This window comes from Accipiter gentilis, chromosome 28, assembly GCF_929443795.1.
Source record: "Accipiter gentilis chromosome 28, bAccGen1.1, whole genome shotgun sequence".
In the NCBI taxonomy this organism is placed as follows: domain Eukaryota; kingdom Metazoa; phylum Chordata; class Aves; order Accipitriformes; family Accipitridae; genus Astur; species Astur gentilis.
The window spans coordinates 17,456,519-17,475,581 of NC_064907.1; the positions used below are offsets into that span (position 1 = coordinate 17,456,519).

Consider the following 19,063-nt stretch of genomic DNA (forward strand, 5'->3'; position numbering starts at 1 on the left):
AAATAGAGCTGTGAAGACCATGGTGCATTTGCATGCATGGGGAGTATAAAGCCAGGAAACAGCAGCTCCGAAACTCTAACCGCTGCCCTTTATTTCCTTGTGATGAGTTTTCCATGCCTGACAATGCACACGGTGGTGATTTATGTATAACCAGAGCAGCCTCCAGTGGTTGGATCTGTGAATTTTCCCAAGCAGCCCTTCATCTTAGCTCACGTGTGGGTTTTGCAGACCCCAGCCCTGATTCTTCCCCGCTCCAAGCTCAGCCTAGGGGAAGGGGGAAGAGCTGGGTGCTGCGGGTGCTCTGCTTATTCTACCGGGAGCCGATTTCATCCCTAATTGAGCTGAAAACAGCTGCTCCATCCTCAGTGCCGCAGGCCTGCTCTGCACAGCAGTTTTTGACAATAGCTGAGATATAGGGATATCACAGCTGCCTGTGCCAGCATCCCCCCGCTGTTGTAACAGCAGCACCCCCACAGCAGGCAAGTCTGCCAGTCAGAGGATTTAGGAAACCTCTGCCAGTGCTATCCTTAAGCTATCCAGCCCTTTGGGTACTCTCTGCGGTGGTGCCCGTCACTGGGGGAAGCCAGACCCAGCCTCTCTGTGTGTCTGTAGCTGTGCTCCCACATTTTCTTTATCTGCCAAGGACCAGATGATCCTTCTCAGTTAGTGGGCTCAGGCATCACGGAGTGATAAAACTTGCAGGGAAGTGAGGTTGCAGGACACCTTTGTGTGCCGTCCTGCAGCTGGATGCTTCCTGGAGGGAACAGCTTTGAGAGAATCGCTGCCAGGAGGAGAGGGAGTTTTGGGGGTTGTCTTTTAAAAATTCTCTCCCTGTGCCTTGGCGATTAGTTCTCAGAGTGGTTTTTGCTTCTCGGGGCCCTTCAGGGCAAAACTGGTGAGAGACAGGACTCTGACCTGGGGTAATTAGAAGGAGGTGGGGAAACTGAAGAAGATCTATGTGAAAGTCAAAACAAAGCCCAAAACAGTGTTTGTGCCCCTGCTAAGCCTGCAGACCAGTTCCAGAGCCCTGAGTGGCTTCTTGTCTTCAAGGACAGGAGCTTCAGAAGCAATGTACTGAGCTGATAAATCCTTCCAGGGAGCAAGGAGCAGCTCAGTCTCTGCTACAGCACTGATGTTTATGGAAAACAAGGAGAGGAGGTGAGACAAAGAGGTCTGGTTTGTGTCTGAAGAACTTCTCTTATAAAAAAGATAGATTGCTGACACTTTTCCTTGATGCAGCTGCCCAGGCATTTCAAAGCATCTGAAATTTCATTATCTAAGAAGCATTCACTGGCTTTGTTGGGGACTTCTGGCTGCTTTACAAAGCAATTCCAGTATTATTATTGGAATAAAAACATAACAACTACTAATCCTCTGTTTAAATGACCAGTAAGTTCCCTGCAGGCGATGCTCTGCCAAAACATTTATCCACCTAATTTTATTCCGTGTAGTTTTTTTTTTAAATTCGGATTTAACCTTTTGTGATGGGGGTTGCAGGCATTTCTGTTTAGAAGCACATTTTACAGACTACTGGGTATGTAATTCCTTGGTGCAGGGGAGGGAGAGGGTCTCTGCTTGTCCACGTTAAAGGCATCTCGGAGAGCTGTGAAGGAGCAAATTTCCTTGTAGATCACTCAGCACCTGCTTTTTGGAGGAGCGCGGCCGGGCAGAAGTGAAACGCTCAACCTTTCTGCAGGGAAGTGGAATCAAACCCCTTGTTCAGGGTACAGGACAGGCTTTTCCCAGGCTGGCAGCATCACACTGCAGGGAAATACTGCTAGCTCAGCGAGGACAATGCAGCCAGCCCTCACCCAGCACCTCCTGGAGTCTGTCCCTCGCTGTCACCTGCGTGCCCCTGGGAATTCGGGCATCGAGGAGCGGGACCAAACCACGGAGGAAGGCCATCAATCAGGTCTCTGGGTGCTGCTCCTCATGTGTTGCACAGCAGCCAAAGGGTGGGACCAGCAACCGCTCCTCGCTGCCTGTTGCCTTGGAGCAGAGGCAGCTGGCGGCAGAGCAGCATTTCTTGAGGGCAGGAGCTTTTGGAGGCCGTGCCAAGAGAGGGGAAGGCTGCTCCTGGCCAGCCCGCGGGGCTGTACCTAGTCGTTTTGCCTCTCTGTGCCTGCAGCTGGTGGCAATGTAGCTACCTGACATGTCACATCTGCTGCCCCAGGGTGGCGGGTGGAGATGGAGCCAGTCAGGGCTGGGCACAGTCACCCTGGGGGTTTTCGCCCAGCAGAGCTGTTTGATAAGGAGCATTTGGGATGGATGGAGCTGGAGCCTCTGTTCCCTGAGGATCAGGTGAGTGTAGCTGGCAGGAGGGCTTAGGGGGACCCCCTGGATCTGCAGCTCTGAGGGCTTTGTTAGTCTGGCATGTGGGTCTCTCCTGGGACTTGTTAACACAGGGTAAATATTTCTGCAGGTGAAAAGGAACTGGAACAAAGTCCATCATCCGTGGTACCCATCTCCTACAGTGGCCAGCAGTTCCTGCTTGGGGAAAGCAGTTAAGAGCAGGCCATATCCCAAATGCCTTCCTCAGCATATCCTCCAGCTTCTGGGGCGTTACCAACTTCCTAGGCTGAAGCCGTATCTGGAACTTCATGGGGAAGGCTGACATCTGAAATCCAGGTATGTATTCCGAAGTCTTTTTGAACCCACGTATGCTGTTAACCTCCAGTAGAGCTCCTGACAACGTTGTCATTTAGCTATGCACGATGAGGGGAAAAAACAGGCCTGTGATATACTGAAAGGTGTGTGCTGCTTTGAGGCTGCACTCCTGGCACCCGTGCTGTCCGCAGTCGATGTTGAAAAAGCCCAGCTAAACCTCGTTGTGTGTACATACCGCGGTGCAGGTGGGACAGGATGGGTATCTGGTGATGCTGAGTTCAGCCCTGAAGCTTCTGAGACTATATCCTGGGATAAACACAAGTTCAGCTGAAAACAAAACAGGAAATTTTCCTGGTTTTTAATCAAATAGGAGTGGGGGAGGGAATGCCATAAATCTTCTTAGGATGTGTCGTTTGGCCTGGAACAGCATGTTTCGATTCTTCCTCAGGTTGTTTTTCCCACCACACTCCTACTTTCTGATTTGAGTCAAACTTTTAAATTGAAAGCCAGCACTTCAAAGGGAAAGGGAGAATATTCTGCTTGGAAAATGTTTAACTGAAATATTGCAGCACTTCTGAAATGAATGGTGTCATTTAGAAAATGTCAAAACAAAAAGCTTCAATCCTTTGAGTTTCCTCTTTTTTTCTTTTTTTTCCCATGAAAAAAGCATTCCCTGATTTTGACATGAACTTGTAAATAGTTTGCCATCTCACCACATACATCCATCCCCCCCCCCCGCCCCCAGCTTATTTTCTTAGCAAATAAAGAAAATGTCACCAAGCTCTGGCTCTGCCAAAGAGACCCTAGCAAGGGGGGAGGACAAGGTCAACTGTAAAAAAAATACGAAGAAGCATCGTCTAGAGATGGCTACAGATTTATGATATGGGTAATCATGTCATCAGCACCACTTTATCGGCTTTTTCTTCTCTCCTTCTCTGTGCGCCTGTGGCTTTTGGTTTGCTGGAGGAGGAGTGAGAGAAAAGCTGGCAGGAGAATTTTGATATGTTATTGTTGCTGTTGTGTTTGTCTGCGTAGTAATGGGCACTTATGTGTAGTCTGTGCATGCTCGCATGCGATCTCTGCATTTGTGTCTGTCTCCCTCATTCCTCCCTTATCCATCCATGCACAGCATGATATAAACAAACCTGCCTCTGGACATGTCATGGCTTAAAATAGATGTTCATACATCAGCCTTTCTACAGCAGCGGCGGCAGCGGCAGGAAGACATGGCCGACTGGATCTGACTACAACACTCCCTTTGAGCTGAGAAATCACAGCCCTCCAAAGGTAGAGTAACGGGGTGGGCGTCTCCTCCCTCCTGCGTGTCTGTCTGTCTGTCTCTGCGGCGTGTGCAGGGCTGAGCAGCCTGTGCTGGTTCAGCGATGCCTCTTCAGAGCTCGCTCTGTGCATCTAGGCAGGCTCTGGCTGTTTTTCTCCCCTCCCTCCGAGCGTGGCACGACTGGCAGAGGGGCTCCGGAGGCAGCCATGGGTGTGCTCGGGGGAGTGGGGAGCAAGCCCCCAAGCTTGGCTACCAAAAGGGGGGGCCACAGCCGATACCTGTGAGGGTTTTGGGTGCCAAGAGTACTTTGGGGTCTGTTCTGAGGTCTTGGATGTGGGGCAGTTTCTCTTCCCCTGCAGCGGTTTGGGGGGCTGGCATGGGGGGGGCGGGGGGGGGTGTTGGGGGTGAGGTGCTGGAAGCCAGCTTTGGGCCTGAGGTTTCCAGAGCTACATCCCAGGATAGGTATGGATTGCTTTTTTCCCAGCCAGCTGTAGCAATAAGAGGGTCTGCTATTTGGCTAGTTACAGCCTTAGACGGATGATTCAGTTGCTTTTTTCAGACTCTTCTGCTGTTTGTTTCTTAACGCTGCCTGGGGCTGGTGGCATGTGGCTGTGCTGCAGCCAAGGTCACACAAGGTTTAAGGGCCCCGGCACACGGCCATGCCGAATGCCTTTTCCAGGTGGGGTTTGCCAAGTCTGAATTCCCAGCGTGAAGGAGTCCAAAATTCTTCAGGGCAGGGGAGATGTGTCAGGGTGAGATCTGGCCTGTACCCCGTGCTGGGGGTCTGTGGTGTGCTCGGTGCCAGGGATGAGCAGGGCAGGCAGGGCTCACCTCTTCTGTGCAGCACCCCAGGATGCCAGGCAGGGTCTGAACTGGTACAAGGAGTGGGGAGGGAGACATCCGTGAGCGTCTCTGGGCTCCCTCTGAGCTTCCCCATGCCCTTGCAATGTTTTCCTCCTCTGCACATTGCCAAGAAATGGCTGGAGGCTTCTTCCTTCTGCACCGTTGGCTGCTGGCCGGCGCCTTAGGCAAAATGTCAAAGCAGACAGACATGCTCTGATCCAGCCTGGCCAGCCCAAGGTCGCTGTGTTTCCTTCCCCGAGTCCCAGAGACAACTCGCCACTGCTGAGCTGCTGCTGGGGGGGGTGGGCTGTGATGGGATGCTCTTTGGACACCTTCCAGGGCAGCTCAGAGGAGCGGCAGTGATGGTGGGAAAGAGAATTGTATTCTCACGTTTGGGGGGTTCTGTCAGTGGGGCAGGAGCAAACGAGCAAAAAAAAGGCAGCTCTGACGAACATCTGGCTGCAGGGACTGTTAACTGCTCCTTGTGGGTAAGGCCGTCCAGGGAGTTTTCTTGCAGATGTGTGACAAGTATCGGCATGATCTAAAGGCTTGAGAGCAGAGCTGTGTCCTAGAGGATCCGCTCTGTAAAATGAGCTTTCTCATTCCCTGAAATTAACTCTTCCCACCCCAACCCAGTCCTCGATGTTCAAATGCAGCGGCAGGACCAGTGTATTTGGAGGGGTTAATCCTGCCTCTCCCTCTCCACAGGCTTTTGTGCCTGGTCCGTAGGAGTCTGGGTCCTGGCCAGACTCTGCGTGGTGCCATATGGAATCCTCCACCTGTTTGGGGGTTTTTCCTCCCCAGTCCTGGTGGCTTGCCCAGACCTGGCTGCCTTTCATTGCTGCTGATCACAGGTTGGCAGCGTCAGTTCTCGAGCTGGCATTGTCCCGCTGGCAGGCAAAGCCCCAGAGCCAGCTCAGAAGGAAGGTGGTCCTGTTCAGAACATCTTTTGCCAATGTGGCCTCAACCCAAAGTCGTGGGGCTGGAGCAAAACCTCAGCCTGTGGAGACTCAGCAATCTGGCTGCTTCTCTGGCTTCCCTCACCAGCCCTGGCATCATAAACTTCTCCCCAGCAGTATTGCTTCTTGGAAGGGAGCGTAGGTGATACTGTCTCACACTGGGAACCACTGCGTAGCTGACTCAACACAGCCCTCTCATCGGGAAGGTGAGAATTGGCTGCTTTGGGCCAGTATTTCTACAAAAGGGCTGGAGCGAGACCTCCCCAGTTCTTCTAATGGCACCTCCACTGCTTCTTCAACAGGACCGTGGGTGGCAGCAGCAGCAGAAGCAACCTCCGGGCCACTCTCCGGCCTTCACGAACCCATAGGTATGCCTTGTGGGTCTCGGCAGCTCCAATGGCTTTCCTGTCCAGGTTCTCAAGGAATGGCACCAGGTCACCGAGCCGGGGCTCACGGGAAGAGCGCAACAACCACCCCATCCTCAGCGTCTTTGAGCTTGAAAGGTTGCTGTACACGGGAAAGACAGCCTGTAATCACGCTGATGAGGTCTGGCCAGGACTCTACCTGGGCGATCAGTATGTATCGGAATGGGACAAGAACTGGGGCGGGGGGGGGGGGGGGGAGGTGTCAGGGCTATTTTTGTGAAATGGGAAAATCTGGGAGGGGGAGGTTGGGAAATGTGAGGGAGAGGAGGACATGATGGGTATGGTACATTGGGACAAAGGAGGAGGAAGGACATAAGCACAGCTGTGCAGAGTTCGGAGCACTGCTGTGGTGGGGTAGGTGAAGGTGGAGCGTCTGTGGAGTCAGGGACTGTGAGATTGACTTAAAATTCAAGAATCTTCAGAGTCTGGCATTTTTCCTTTGCATCCAGCTTTCTCAGACACAAATGTTTGTCCAGGACAGACCTTACGCTGTCCTTGGAAACTTTTAACTAGTCTAAACTTACGTATCTCTGCACTGTTTCTCATTCTTTGCAGAGATATAGCGGCCAACCGGCGTGAGCTGGCTCACCTGCGCATCACCCACATCCTCAACGCCTCGCACAGCAAGTGGAGGGGGGGTGCTGAGTACTACGAGGGCACGGGCATCCGCTACCTGGGCATCGAGGCCCATGACTCGCCTTCCTTCGACATGAGCCCCTACTTTTATCCTGCAGCTGACTTCATCCACCAAGCGCTGAACGAAGGTCAGTGGTAAAGATTTCTGGGAGAGAAGTGGGCAGCAGGAATGGAAAGAAACGCCCCGGGCAGGTGGGAAGCTAGATTGACATCCTATCGCTAAGCATCCTAGAAAACAAAGGTATTTCTAGCCTGGGGTGGTGTCTCCTGCACTGGATCACCTCCTCCAAGGAGAGACCAGGCTAGATGAGAGCACTGGCCCCCCAGGTCACAGCCCCAGCCTGTGTCCTGAGCTGTGGCTGGTCCTATTCAGTCTGTTTTGGGAGATCACGATACACTGATATCCTTTGCCAAGAGGGGGGACCTCAGTGCATCACAGTCATACTATAACTGGGACCCTACATCCAACCCCAGAGGCTGCACACCTGAGCCACTGCTCCAGGATGCACCATGGCAAACAGGTCCTCAGTATTTTTTTAAGTGGGATATTTGGTCTGCTGCGACACAGCCCCTGTTTTTTACCCCCAGGAAGGATCCTTGTGCACTGTGCTGTCGGGGTGAGCAGGTCGGCCACCTTGGTCCTCGCCTACCTCATGATCCGCCACCACATGCCCCTTGTAGAAGCCATAAAGACAGTCAAGGACCACCGCGGCATCATCCCCAACCGGGGTTTCTTGCGCCAGCTGGTCGCCCTGGACAATGCCCTGAGGCTGAAGAGGAGCGCGTGAAGGAGGACGAGAGGGGTTGTGCGGTGGGAGCGTTGTGTGTGCCGTGCTCACCTGATCCCGATGCCCGCTGAGTGCCAGAGATAGGGGCTTTCCTCACGGTGCAGACGCTTGGCAGCTAATGGGTTACACGCAACTGGTCCCTGGGCCTCCCCCTCAGCTAAGGGGGTCCCCCAGACACGTGAGCTATTCCTAGTGGTAAAGCATAGGCCCTCAACCTGCAATCTTGCCACCTAGGTAGGCCTAATGTATAGCCTCCTTCCCAGCCTGCTCGCTCCAAGATGCCTCCGGAGGGACTCAGCCCCACGTTTCAGGTCACTCTATCCCTGTTGGCTCCAGGAAGCCTTCAAGGCTTTGTTCTCCCACATGGCAGACGCATTTGCCAAGCCAGTCCTGTCCTTCCCTCCCAGGTGACTGAAGCTGTGTGCGTTCCTTGTCTTGTTTCCCATTCGTTTTCGGTCTGTTGTAGCAATGTGAATTAGGTCTGGTGTGTGGGCTCAGGCAAACGGGCCTTTTGTCGTAGTGTTTGGGTGTCCTCCATGCCTAGTGTTAACCTGTGAAAATAAAGACAGCGCTAAGGAAAAAGTTTGGCCATCCCTCGCGTGCTTTGGGACAGACTTTAGGCTCTGCTCAGGCTGAGATCCGTCACAGGAGTCGGTGGGAGAGCATCACCCCGAGTGCTGTGGGTTGAGACGGACCCAAGTCCTTCCAGATCCTCGGTCCAGGGGCTGAACCTGTCAGACCCCACTGGTGCCCAGTGCCTGGGCTGGGCCTCCCCACTCTTTTTTTTCCAGCAGTGGGGACAGAAAGGGGGGATTCCTGGTGGAAACCAGAGCCCTGCTGGCAGTCACCAGGGTCACCATCCATCACGAGGTGGCGACGTCGGTCTCCCAAAGGCTGGCACCAAGCTGTCCACCCAGCCTTGCAGAGGGGCCAGCTGTCCACCGGGACATGGGAAAAACCCCTTTGCCTGCGAAAAACACCTTCACCGCTTGCAGAAAGGATGGGCGAGCCGAGCCCCAGGATGGTGGCCAAGGCCAGGAGCGATTGCCTGTGGTGGCACTGGCCACGTGGGTGCTGGGTGGCCCCACGGGTGCTGGGCTGCCCCTGCACGCTGCCAGCGCTCATTGTCCGCCCGCTCTTATTATAGCCCCATTCTTCCTCCGCTTCCTGAGAGCGCATGAAGCACCGCTCGGCTCCTGGCTATACGTTGTGCTGAGATCACGTAAATACAGAGCGAGAGGAGCCCAATGGCCACGCAGAGTGAGCCGCCAGGCTTGGGGCACACCGAGGGTGCTGTAGCACCCCATTCCTGCTAACTGGTGGCCCCAAGCGATCCTGCTCCGGGGAACGCCTGCCTTTAGCTCAAGCGCAATAGAGAAGGCAAATTTTAGTTTGCAGAAGCTGTGGTGTCCTGTGTGTGTGTTGTACAGCTCCTGGGCTGGGGACTCTGCTCTTACAGGCCCCTGAGGTGCCCCGGGGTGCTCGGGGCATGGCACCATCCCAGAAAGGCACTGGAAGAGAGGAGAGATCGACCGCTGGCAGCGGGGCCAAGGTTACCCCGAGCAAGGGCTGCAGACGCCACGGCAAGGAGGAACTGGTGTTGGGCAACACGCAGGGACTGGTCACGCTCTGCAGTGACGCTGGGTGCTGCTGGGACCGTCGGACATGCCAGAAGCTTCGGGGGGGGGGGGGAGATTGCAGCTTGGCAAGGTCCTGGGGGGTATAAAATGCCTCCTGTCTGATTGTGCAATTCTGCTTTGTGTTCCTTGCTGCTGCGAAGCTCCCTTTATGCAGCCTGCTGCTAATCGTCCCCTGAATGCAGAGCGTGGCTGTTGTTGGACAAAGCTGGGATCAGGGAGGCTCCGAGCACGAGGGGAGATTGCGTTTGGAGGATCAGCAAACTAATCCGGAGAGCGAAATCACTGGCAGAGCCTGCGGTGTGCTGTACCTTACCACGTACTTGCAGCAGCCAGGCACCCGTGTTGGGAGATCAAAGCGTAGCGTGGGAAAGTGCCCCGATTTCAGGAGGACTGTCAGCCACCGGCGGCAGAAACCTGCCTGATCCTTGGAGTTATCGGCAGTGGGTACCGCCATCCCTGACACGGGGCACGTTGGGGCATGCGGAGCCATTTCACAGCCCCACGCTGCCAGTCCGGCTGCCCTCGTGGTCACCAGTCCAGTCCGCCAGGTCCACAGTTTGGAGATGGAGATGCCGATCGCATCCAAAACCACCCCCTGCCCAAGACCCGAGTGCCACGGGGAGCTCAGCGCGTTCCGGCAAGTTCCCCCAAAGGGGAACTTGTGGTACAAACTCAAGGTCGGGCTGGGTGAGGCAGGTTTTCCAAACTCGGCTCCCGTGCCGAGCATCTCTGCCGGATGATGGAGCCGTATTTGAGCAAAGCCCCTCGCCCGCCCGCATTTCGTAGAAACACACCTGGCAAAAAGCTGCACCCTTGGGCGCACGTACCGCGGGGATGCGGGTGCCAGGAACCAGGATCACCAAAATGCGCGTGGTCCGAACCTAAAACCCGGGAACAGCCTGGATCCAGGCGAGGGGGAAGACTTTCTCATTCCCGGGGTGCTCGGCGCTGCACCTACCGAGGGGGCGGCTCCGGGAGGGGATGGAGGGGGGGGAATTCGGGGCCGGGTGGGGGGGATCGGGGCGGGGTTTGAAGGCAGGGCTGCTCCCAGCCCAGCCCAGCCCAGCCCAGCTCCGCTCCCGGCCATGGCCCTGCACCGCGGACGGCGGAGCCGGCCCGGCCCCGCGGAGCGACTCCCGGATGCCCCCCCTCCAGTGGTGCAACGGTGAGAGCGGGGTCCTGGGGGGGGGGGGGGGAGATAGGGGAAAAGACGGGGGGAGATATGGGAAAAGGCGGGGGGGCGGTAGGGATGGGGTGCTGCTCCCCTCCTTCCTTCCTTCCCCGGGTTTTGGGGGGGGGGGAGGAGGCTGCGGGGTGTGAGTTTGGGGGGGGGGGGGGAGAGGGTATCCCTCTCTCCCCCCCCCCAGCCCTCGGTCCTTTCTTCCCTCGGCTCCCGAGTTCCAGCCCCCGGTTGCGGAGCGGTGCGGGTCACCCCGGGGTCCCCGGGAACCCCCCCCCCCTCCCGGTGCTGCTCGGTCCGGGGATGAGTCGGGGAAAGGAGTTTTACTCCCAGAGCAGCGAGTGCTGCTCAGTTCTCAGGAATAAAGCCAATTGCTAAATGAATTTACCGTGCTTTCGCTTCGTGTGGTAGTTGCAATGGAAAAAGAAAAAAAAAAAAAACAACAAACCACCCACAACCCACCAAAACAACAAACCCTCTTTCGTGTGTCTGCAAAAGTGGAATAAACTTATTTTTAACGGACCCCAGACAAGGCCCTGGCTCCTCACTCTCATGTTCGCCGTAAGAAATTCTCAGGAACGTGGAACTGAGTTTGCACATGTGAGGAGGTTTTGGTTTAAATGAGAAGTGGTTTATTTTTATGACTAAGTAGTTGAGAAGCTGTGCTGGGAATTCCACCATCAAAGCCCTGCCTGAGCAACAAAGGCTGGGTTATTTTAATTTATGAAGGGGTTACAGCCTTTGAAGCTAAATATAATGCAACCAGTGGCTTCCTCTCCTGTAATGCATACCTTGTGTGTTCTTGGGCAATTCGGGGATAAGAAGCCACCGGTCCTGCAGGCAGTTAGCCCGGGACATGTGGTGAGTGCATGGGTTTCCATTAAACAGGGTGCAAGTAAATGCTCCACAGCAGAAAATGCACACTTGGCAGTGTTAAAGAAACATCACAAGTAACAGAGACTCTGCTTTTAGAGGCTCCGAGCAGCCACAGCTCTCACCAGCTTCGCAAGGCACAGGCTTTGGGAAACACCGAGAACAGAGCCCACCCTTGTTCAAGGGCCAGGACGTGGGTTTAGGAGACCAGCCGTGGGCATCTGACTCGTACATTTTGGCTTTAAGCCCCGAGCTCGCAAATATTTAAATCAGCGGAGGCCAGCAAAATTGCTTACCTGTGTGCTGTTAAGGACCTTTGCAGAATTGGGGCCATTGGTCTAAGTAAGTCTGAGACCCAGTAAAGAAATCACATTTTCGACCTAAATGGGTGTATTCGAAACATCTTCACAGACAGCGTATACTGTGCTGCCTTGGCATTTCAGCTCCTCTTTTGCATCACACTTTTTCCTCCTGTTGCTCAGGTGTAGTTCAGGGGACTTTGCAGTCAGTGGGCACAAGCCAGGTAAATTTATCTGGAGGGGAGCTGGTTATCCCCCATGGAGAACTGCTGGGCTTAGGGGCAACTTTTGCAGGAAGCCTATTCCAGCATCACAGCAAAAATTATATGGAAGCTGCATTCAATTTTCTGATGCAAAGCTCACAGCTTTTGTGTGGGAGTAGAAAGAATGGTTTTATTTAATGACCTGCTGAGTTTTCCGTTCGTTTTATTGAACAAGAATTGGGGTGAGGGAGAAGCTCTGCTCAGCAAAAACCCCGTGCCTGCGCAGTACAGGCAGAAACTTGCGTCTGTCCTGCCTTGAAATACTGCAAAATACTGCAAACTGTTGTGTCCGGAGGGCCAAACCACACGGGTCGCTGGAGCACGAGGGTCTGCATTTGCAGAGGCGTCGGCCGGGCTGTTTAGTGGGGTTGTGACGGTCAAAGTCGTGCTGTAGGGTTTGGGGTGGAGGCGGGGAGCAGGGCTGGGGTCACCCCGTTAGCCAGCTCAACCGGAGGCACTGGGTGTCCTCACCACAGCTTGCAGCAGGGGTATTTAGGCCAGCTCAGTGCTTAAATCTGCCAGAGAGCCGTGTGGGGCGGAGGAGGAGGAGCTGCAAACCACAGCCCTGGCAGGTCAAACTGCATCTTTGCTGCTTCTGCTTACAAAGGGGAGGTTTTGCAGTTTGCATGAAAAACACTTTGCTGGTGAAACGAACCACCTTTCTGAGCATCCTTCTTGTAGCGAGGAGGGTCCAGAAAGTCAGCGCATGTCTGTAGGTACTTTCACAGATGTCTAGTGATCCCTCATCTCTCATTTTTCAACTAAATGATTGTTCCAGCGTGCCGCCTTCAGGGATTCTGGTTTCAGATGCAAAACCGGTAGGCCGAAGCTGGTGAAATGGGTTGCTTAGGGTTGGGTTTGATGCCCATCAGGTCTTCATTTTGTGTTGGTTAAAACCAGATTTGATCCGTTCCCCTTGAACTAAAAATATGAACGCTTTTGTCAGGCGAAGGGGTTTGCGCTAATCAAAACCATCGCTCAGCCAAGGCGCCCACCATGTCGATGAGCTCTCGTGGGGAGGAGCGGGAGGGGAAGGGGCTGGCCAGGCTTGGGAGGACCTCGCTTTTCGGGAAAGCTGGGCTCAGCGGCTGCATTGCCTCACTGAGACCCCGCTGCTCAAGGGCTTGTCCTGGCAGCACCTTCTCATCTCAGCCGAGCCGATGGCTGCTCCCCAACCAGGAAAGGGCACTTCCCTGGAACCATGCTCGTTTTTCGGCACCGCAGCCTGGAGCTCCTGAATTCTCCAAAGCCTATTTAACAGGAATGAGCCTTGCTAAGCTGGTGAGTCTAAAATTAGCCTTGCCAGCTGTGTTGCGGCTGGCAGGGACATGTTAGACCGGCTCGTCTCTGCTTCCTTCGGTACGGGGTTGCAAGTTACAGCATCTCTCGTTCCACCTCCGTTTTTTCCCTCCTGCGGCTGCTTTGACCGCCCCTCTCTCAGCACCCATGTGGCTTTTACAGAAAGCTGTTGTCACCTGTGGGGAATTTGGGCGTCTAACATGGAGCAGTCCTCAGTAAGCAGCTTGCGGGGTCAGGGAATACAATTTCTGCTCCACGGGATGGGCAGAGCGCGGGGACCGTAGGGACAACCCTGCGCAGAGGAGCGATGCCTGGGTGTGACGTTCAGGAGTTTGTACGCTGGGTTTTGAGCCCCTTAAGACGAGCGCAGAGGGATGCGCTGGGGAGGTTAGCGTGGGATTGGCAGGGTTTGTCTCCCTCGGGGCTCTCCTTCCCAGCCCACCCCGTGCTCCTCCTGGAAAACCTCTGGGACGCGCATCCCAGCCTTTCCCTGCTCTCTGCAGAGCTGATTCTCCTTCCGCTATCCCCAGACAAGGGCTTTTCCATCTCATCACGGGTGGCCACGCAGCTGCCCACGGAGCAGGTCCAGGTCATCCCTCGCCGGCTGGCAGGGAGCTGCGGCTCGAGCAGAGCAAACGCTCGCGGTGGGGAGCAGCAGCCCTTCGGACCCCTCTCCCCTCGCCTCTCGCGAGGCTGTAACTCAGGTTTGGGCTGTTTCTGTCGCCACGGCTCTCGTGGCACGGAGGGGAACGGCTGGTGCCTTTCAGCAGATTTTTGGAATAGCTCTCAGTTTGAAATACATGTAGCAAGCGTTATTGTTTCACTTGTGACCCGTTATTGTTACCACAACCCGCTGCTTTCTGTTTGGCCAGCTTCGAATGAGGTTTCCTCCGTCCATCAACAGCTGCTCTGCAGCCTGTGTCCCACCACTGTGTGCGCCACCATTACTTCATTTAGTTGCTCAGTGTTTTCTTTCAGAGCTGATATACCTTTTTTTTTTTTTTTTTTCTTTAGCATTTCTCAATCATTTCCAGCAGGGAAATGGAAAAAAAAACCCACCTTTCCTATTGTCTTTTCCTGCACCTGGTGGTCTCAAGAGCAGAAAGCTGGAAGAGGAGGACCCGACAAACAAATCCTCCCTTTCTCGCTCTGTAGATGAGCTGCCTGATGAATTGTCTCTAGCAATTGCAAGAGGCAAAGATTGGCAAAAGGCTCTGCCCTCTGCAGCAGGAAAACCCCATTTCCTATGGTCCAGGCTCTCGTCTGGTGCCTGCTCGGGCTGCGCAGTGACAAACTGTGGTCCCCAGAGCCGAACGCCCCTCCGGCCACGGCGGCTTTGGCCATTGCATCAACGGGGCACGTACATTCAAAGCGCACCGCAAAGCAGAAACCAGGGAACAGCTGGAAATTGAGCGTCCCAGGGCAGGATTTCACCCCGGGGGTGCCACCTGCCTGTCCTGCTCGGGCTCCCCTTGCTATTCAGACATCCCAGGCCTCTCTCGAGCGGCTCTAAAGGAGCCCACGCCGCTGCCTTCTCTCCCCATCGCAGTGGGGAGGAAACCAGACAGACCAAACTTGGGACCTCACCGCTTGTGCAGAGGTTTCTGCTTTCTGCCGCCCGCTCTGTTCCTGTCTCTGCTCTCCGTGGCGGAGAGCAAATTTCATCCTCTCATGAGAAACAGGCGGAGGATTTTAGCAGGCTGTAATTAAACCCAGAAGTGTTTCTGCAGGAGCTTTTTGATGAGATGGCGCAGCGCAGGAACAGCGGGTGCTGAGCGGAAGGGGTGGGGGGAGATGCTCCGCGGAGCACAGATGGGGCTCGGGGGCTGCTCTCCTTTAAAGTCCCATCTGAGCGAGATCTGATGAGAAATCAAAGCTCCAGCTCTTGTGGGGTCAGCACGATTTCGAGACATAAAAAGCGGTGCTTATTTAGTGCCAGAGCCTGACTTCGCATCAGCTCCCAGCAGAGGCAGCTGCAGTGGGTTTAATATTTCTGTGCCTTTCCCCCCCCCCCCGTTAGCTGGGGACCTTCCTGGGGTGGCCACACTGTCACCGGCTCTGCGGGACGCCCTCCTCTGCGTTTCCCCCATGGTGCCAGACTTGCAGCGAGACGTGGTGGCCCAGGCAGCGGCATGTGGCTGGTGTGTGCCGGCGCCCACGTTTTTTTGTTCAGAAAGGGGATTCGGTCAGCGCGGTGCTGAACGTGCTCCCGCACAGCCCCAGCACTTCTCCCAGCACCGAGAATGAACCAGCCACTTGCCGTTTCTGGCTCCTGCGGAGCAATGACAGACGCCAACTGTTCTTGTTTTTCAAGCTATATTTTTGCTCTGTCCTTCCTTAAATCCCCTTCCAGCCTCCATGTATTTCTCTGGAGATGAAACCACAGGGCCTCCTTGTCTCCCAGACGCCTGGATTCTGCCTGGGGTACGTTTGTGCTGCTGGAGAAGGGTTTCGTGACGGCGTCTGCTGCCTGCGCTGCGCTGAGCCGCTCTAAGGGGCTGCCGCTCTTCCTGGGGAGATCTCCAATTCACAGGCCACGAGACGATGTCTTGGTGTTGGTTTCTGCCCAGTTTGCAAACTCCGGAGGGGACGGAGTCAGCCCAGGCTCTCTCCTCTCTCACAGCACATCTTCTTCACCTCTTTTTGCCCTTCTTCCATCCTAAACACTGACTTTTCTCTCCCCCTCCCACCCCCCCAAAAGGGTGCTCCTGCAGTCTGGGGCTGATTTATACCAGTAAACCCTGCACGATGCCTCCCATCACGTTCCAGGACCTGCCACTGAACATCTACATGGTCATTTTCGGCACGGGCATCTTTGTCTTCGTGCTCAGCCTCATCTTCTGCTGCTACTTCATCAGGTGAGCTGAGGGGGGCTGCGGCGGTGGGTCGGCATCCCGGGGGCATCCCCAGCCCTTCCCAGCGCCCCGTCGTCGGTTTGTCCCGTAACACGGGAACCGCTCGCCGTAAGGATCTGCCCTGAGGAGCGGGGCCGGCTGCCCGCCGTGCTCGGGCCAGGCGCGATCCTGGTCCCCACGGTCCCCCGTGGCCGGAGCAGGGCAGGAAACGCAGGAAGGGGCTCTTGTTTTTCAGGGGACCACGCGGAGGGGACGCATTGTGTCGGGCAGGGAAGGAGCAGAGCTGAACGGCAGAGGATGTGCCTTTATGTTACACTCCCTGTTCAGGGAGGGCTATTTTTAACCCCAAAGTCGAGGCAGCAGCTGGCGTTTCTGCAGGGCCCGGGTGGTTCAGTCCTTCCCTGTGGATTGCCCTGGCTCCGCCAACGTCCCGCGCGTCTCTCAGCCGTTTTTGGGAGTGCGGAAGCACGTCTTCGTGCCTCGGTTGGAGGAGAAGCTCCGCTGCAAGCCGTCCCTTTCTCCCCATGTCTTGCCGGGTTTCTTTGCCAGGCGGTTTTCCCCAGTGCCCGTGCCCCGGCCAAGGTCACAGCGGGGCTGGGAGCTGCCGGCGGGCCAGCACTGGAAATACAGCGCTTCCTGCGCCACGAACGACTTCCTAAGGCAAACAATCGGGGCTGCCGGCTCTTATCGCTCCCCGCTGCCGATTCCTGCCGGCACTGGAGGCGGCACGGGGCCCCGCGGTGCTGCGGGAGCAGCTCTGCCCGGGGTACGGCTTCGGGCTGGTCCTGCCCACGGCCACGCTGCTCCGACAGACACGAGTGCAGCCTCAGAGCTGCTTATCCCCAAATCCTGCTCGGGAAGGGTGCGTTCCCCTGATTTCAGGTGCCTCCTGAATATTTCTGGCTGCACTGTTCAGACGCGACCCTTGAGGATGCTGTAAAACTCACAGTGCCTTTTTCTCCCCCTCTCCAGCAAACTGCGGCACCAGGCTCAGAGCGAGCGGTTCGGGTACAAGGAGGTAAAGTCGATGGTTGTTTTCTGCACGTACCCACAGCGGTTCGGGGTCGAGCGGGAGGTGGGTGCAGGTGGAAGGGGACACAGCGGGGACCGATGCTGCTCATCCCAGCTGGGCGCATTCAAAAGCGGCGTGACGGGACACGCTGCCCGCTGCGCCTGGGCTCGACCTGTCCCTACCCGGCTCGGTTCGGCTCAGGTCCTGCTGGGGCTCCTGGCAAAATCCCTCCTGCTGTTAATCCTCTGTCTCCTTTTCTCCCTCAGGTGGTTTTGAAAAGCGATGCCCGGAGGCTGAACGTGCACGGGGTGAGCGGTTCCCGTCTCTGGGTTGGGATGGAGTTGGGGTTAACGGGGATGATGCTCTGGAGCACATCCCTTCTGCTCCGTGGGGTCGAAGGTGGCTCGCAGGCAGAGCGAGGCCGGCACCGCACGGCTGGGGAGCGACCGTGCTGGGCTGGGAATCGGGAGGGAAACCCCCTTACTGGGGGCGGTTTGGGAACTGGGCTGAAATCCCAGCTGGAAATACCCGGGAAGAGGCACCGCAGCAGCGGCAGCAGCGGGATTTCCCCAGCCCCAGCATTTCTGGTGGGAGTGGGTCCCAACGTCTCCGCACTCGCCCTCACCCTCCGTCTCGCCTCCCACAGCAGACCTGTGCCGTCTGTCTGGAAGATTTTAAGGTGAAGGAGGAGCTGGGGGTGCTGCCGTGCCAGCACGCCTTCCACAGAAAGTGAGTACGGCCACGGCGGAGGGGCGCGGGGAAGGCAGGGGGGGAAAATCTCCCCACCGGGGATGTGCATCCACCCGTGTTTCTGCCTCGCAGGTGCCTGGTGAAGTGGCTGGAGGTTCGCTGCGTTTGTCCCATGTGCAACAAACCCATGGCGGGTCCGGCACAGCCCCGCGCCGGTATCGGCACCCTCCTGGATGAGTTGGTGTGAGCAGCTCTCGCTCTTCACCGGCCGGATCCCACCGGGGTCAGCGTGGGACCGTGGGTCCCCATGTACGGCGTCGCCCGGCCCCACACGTGCCGCGGGATCGAACAGTTCATCTCGAAGGATTCGGGATTTCTGAGTTGGGATTTTGTAACTCGCAGGTCGTTGATTTGTTTTGGGGGGGGGGTGGGGTGGCTTGGTTTTTTGGGGTTTTTTCCTTTTTTTTTTTTACGTCGTCCCGGTTGTGCTCCGAGGGGACCACGTGGAGCCGGGAACCACCTGGGGTTGCCCGTGGCGAGCAGAGCCCCACGGCACAGGGCGAGGGGTCTGCGTCCCCCCGCTCCCCTCCACGCTGCACAGAGTATTTTTGTACCCGATTCCCCCCCCACCCCGGACTCTCAGGCTCACCGCACTCCCGCGGGGTGGGGGGGTGGGGGTGTACAGTTTTGTGTAAAACAACGATTAAACGGACAATTTCTCAGCCGGTCTGAGCTGTGAGCGCTCGCGGGGGCCGGCGGCGTTTCGGGATGGGGGAGGCTCAGAGAAACCCACTGCGGTGCAGGGAACCGGGGGGAGGCCGGGACCCCCCCCGCGCCGGGGTGAGCACAGCAGCAGCACGCAGCGCCCGCCCTTTTCCGCGGGGAAAAGTTGCCCAAACCGCCCGAAATAGCCTCAAAACGCACGAGGTCTTCGTGATCCCAAGAGCACTCTCCCCACCCCCAAATCCTGCTGCTTTAAACTAACTTTTTACGCATACAAGAATAAAATGACGCCACCAGCGGCGCCGCTGACCCCCCCGGCGCTCAGAAGGGACTGTGCTACGTCGTAACGCAGGGCGCACACGTCACGCAGGCGCGTGCCACTCCCATTCATCATATGCTATGAACCGGAAGGATCAAGAGGTTGAATTCCCGCGCCCGACCCCACGGCCGCGCCCCTCATCTCTAGGTCAGGGCGAGTTGACGGCACTAACACCGGTACTCCCCGCCTACCGGTGCAGACCCTCCGCACCAACCGTTCACGCTCCCACCGCCTCCCCTCGCCCTCCTGTGGGCCGCAAATGCCTCGCTTCCCCGCATTTCGGTGATTAATTACCCATGCTAATTTATTCATAGATCGCCACGCCCTCCCTTGCCAGCGCCTTTACGGCAAGGGTGGGATTTTGCGACAGCGG

At 56.3% G+C, this 19,063-nt stretch overlaps 2 protein-coding genes and 1 non-coding gene across 4 annotated transcripts; 2 read left to right on the forward strand and 1 right to left on the reverse strand.

The window, feature by feature from the left end:
- The first annotated feature begins 3,584 nt into the window (after positions 1 to 3,584).
- DUSP26 (dual specificity phosphatase 26) lies at positions 3,585 to 8,124 on the forward strand. Its single transcript, XM_049830873.1, has 4 exons — positions 3,585 to 3,894; positions 5,991 to 6,263; positions 6,669 to 6,877; positions 7,338 to 8,124. The coding sequence occupies exons 2-4, from the start codon at positions 6,085 to 6,087 to the stop codon at positions 7,535 to 7,537; spliced, it is 588 nt and encodes a 195-aa protein (XP_049686830.1). The 5' UTR covers positions 3,585 to 3,894; positions 5,991 to 6,084; the 3' UTR covers positions 7,538 to 8,124.
- Positions 8,125 to 10,233: 2,109 nt separating this feature from the next.
- On the forward strand, positions 10,234 to 18,044 carry RNF122 (ring finger protein 122). 2 transcript variants are annotated; one of them, XM_049831300.1, is made up of 6 exons: positions 10,234 to 10,342; positions 15,793 to 15,949; positions 16,919 to 16,964; positions 17,225 to 17,266; positions 17,605 to 17,687; positions 17,781 to 18,044. In XM_049831300.1, exons 1-6 carry the CDS (start codon positions 10,318 to 10,320, stop codon positions 17,893 to 17,895), a joined length of 468 nt encoding a protein of 155 aa, XP_049687257.1. In that variant the 5' UTR covers positions 10,234 to 10,317; the 3' UTR covers positions 17,896 to 18,044. The 2 variants fall into 2 exon arrangements, with proteins under 2 accessions (XP_049687257.1, XP_049687258.1); XM_049831301.1 differs by having other exon boundaries at positions 17,608 to 17,687.
- A 646-nt stretch (positions 18,045 to 18,690) lies between these two features.
- LOC126051856 (small nucleolar RNA U13) lies at positions 18,691 to 18,785 on the reverse strand. The gene has a single exon (XR_007509878.1). It is a non-coding gene; the product is annotated as a small nucleolar RNA U13 (small nucleolar RNA).
- Positions 18,786 to 19,063: the final 278 nt, after the last annotated feature.

What these genes read in the sequence shown, in the direction of transcription:
- DUSP26 (XM_049830873.1), top strand. Translation starts at nt 6,085, where the DNA reads ATGGCTTTCCTGTCCAGGTTCTCAAGGAATGGCACCAGGTCACCGAGC. An exon ending in GGACTCTACCTGGGCGATCA is followed by an intron (nt 6,264 to 6,668) that starts GTATGTATCGGA and finishes CATTCTTTGCAG; the next exon opens with AGATATAGCGGCCAACCGGC. An exon ending in CCACCAAGCGCTGAACGAAG is followed by an intron (nt 6,878 to 7,337) that starts GTCAGTGGTAAA and finishes TTTTACCCCCAG; the next exon opens with GAAGGATCCTTGTGCACTGT.
- RNF122 (XM_049831300.1), top strand. Translation starts at nt 10,318, where the DNA reads ATGCCCCCCCTCCAGTGGTGCAACG. An exon ending in AGCGGTTCGGGTACAAGGAG is followed by an intron (nt 16,965 to 17,224) that starts GTAAAGTCGATG and finishes TTTCTCCCTCAG; the next exon opens with GTGGTTTTGAAAAGCGATGC. An exon ending in GGAGGCTGAACGTGCACGGG is followed by an intron (nt 17,267 to 17,604) that starts GTGAGCGGTTCC and finishes CGCCTCCCACAG; the next exon opens with CAGACCTGTGCCGTCTGTCT.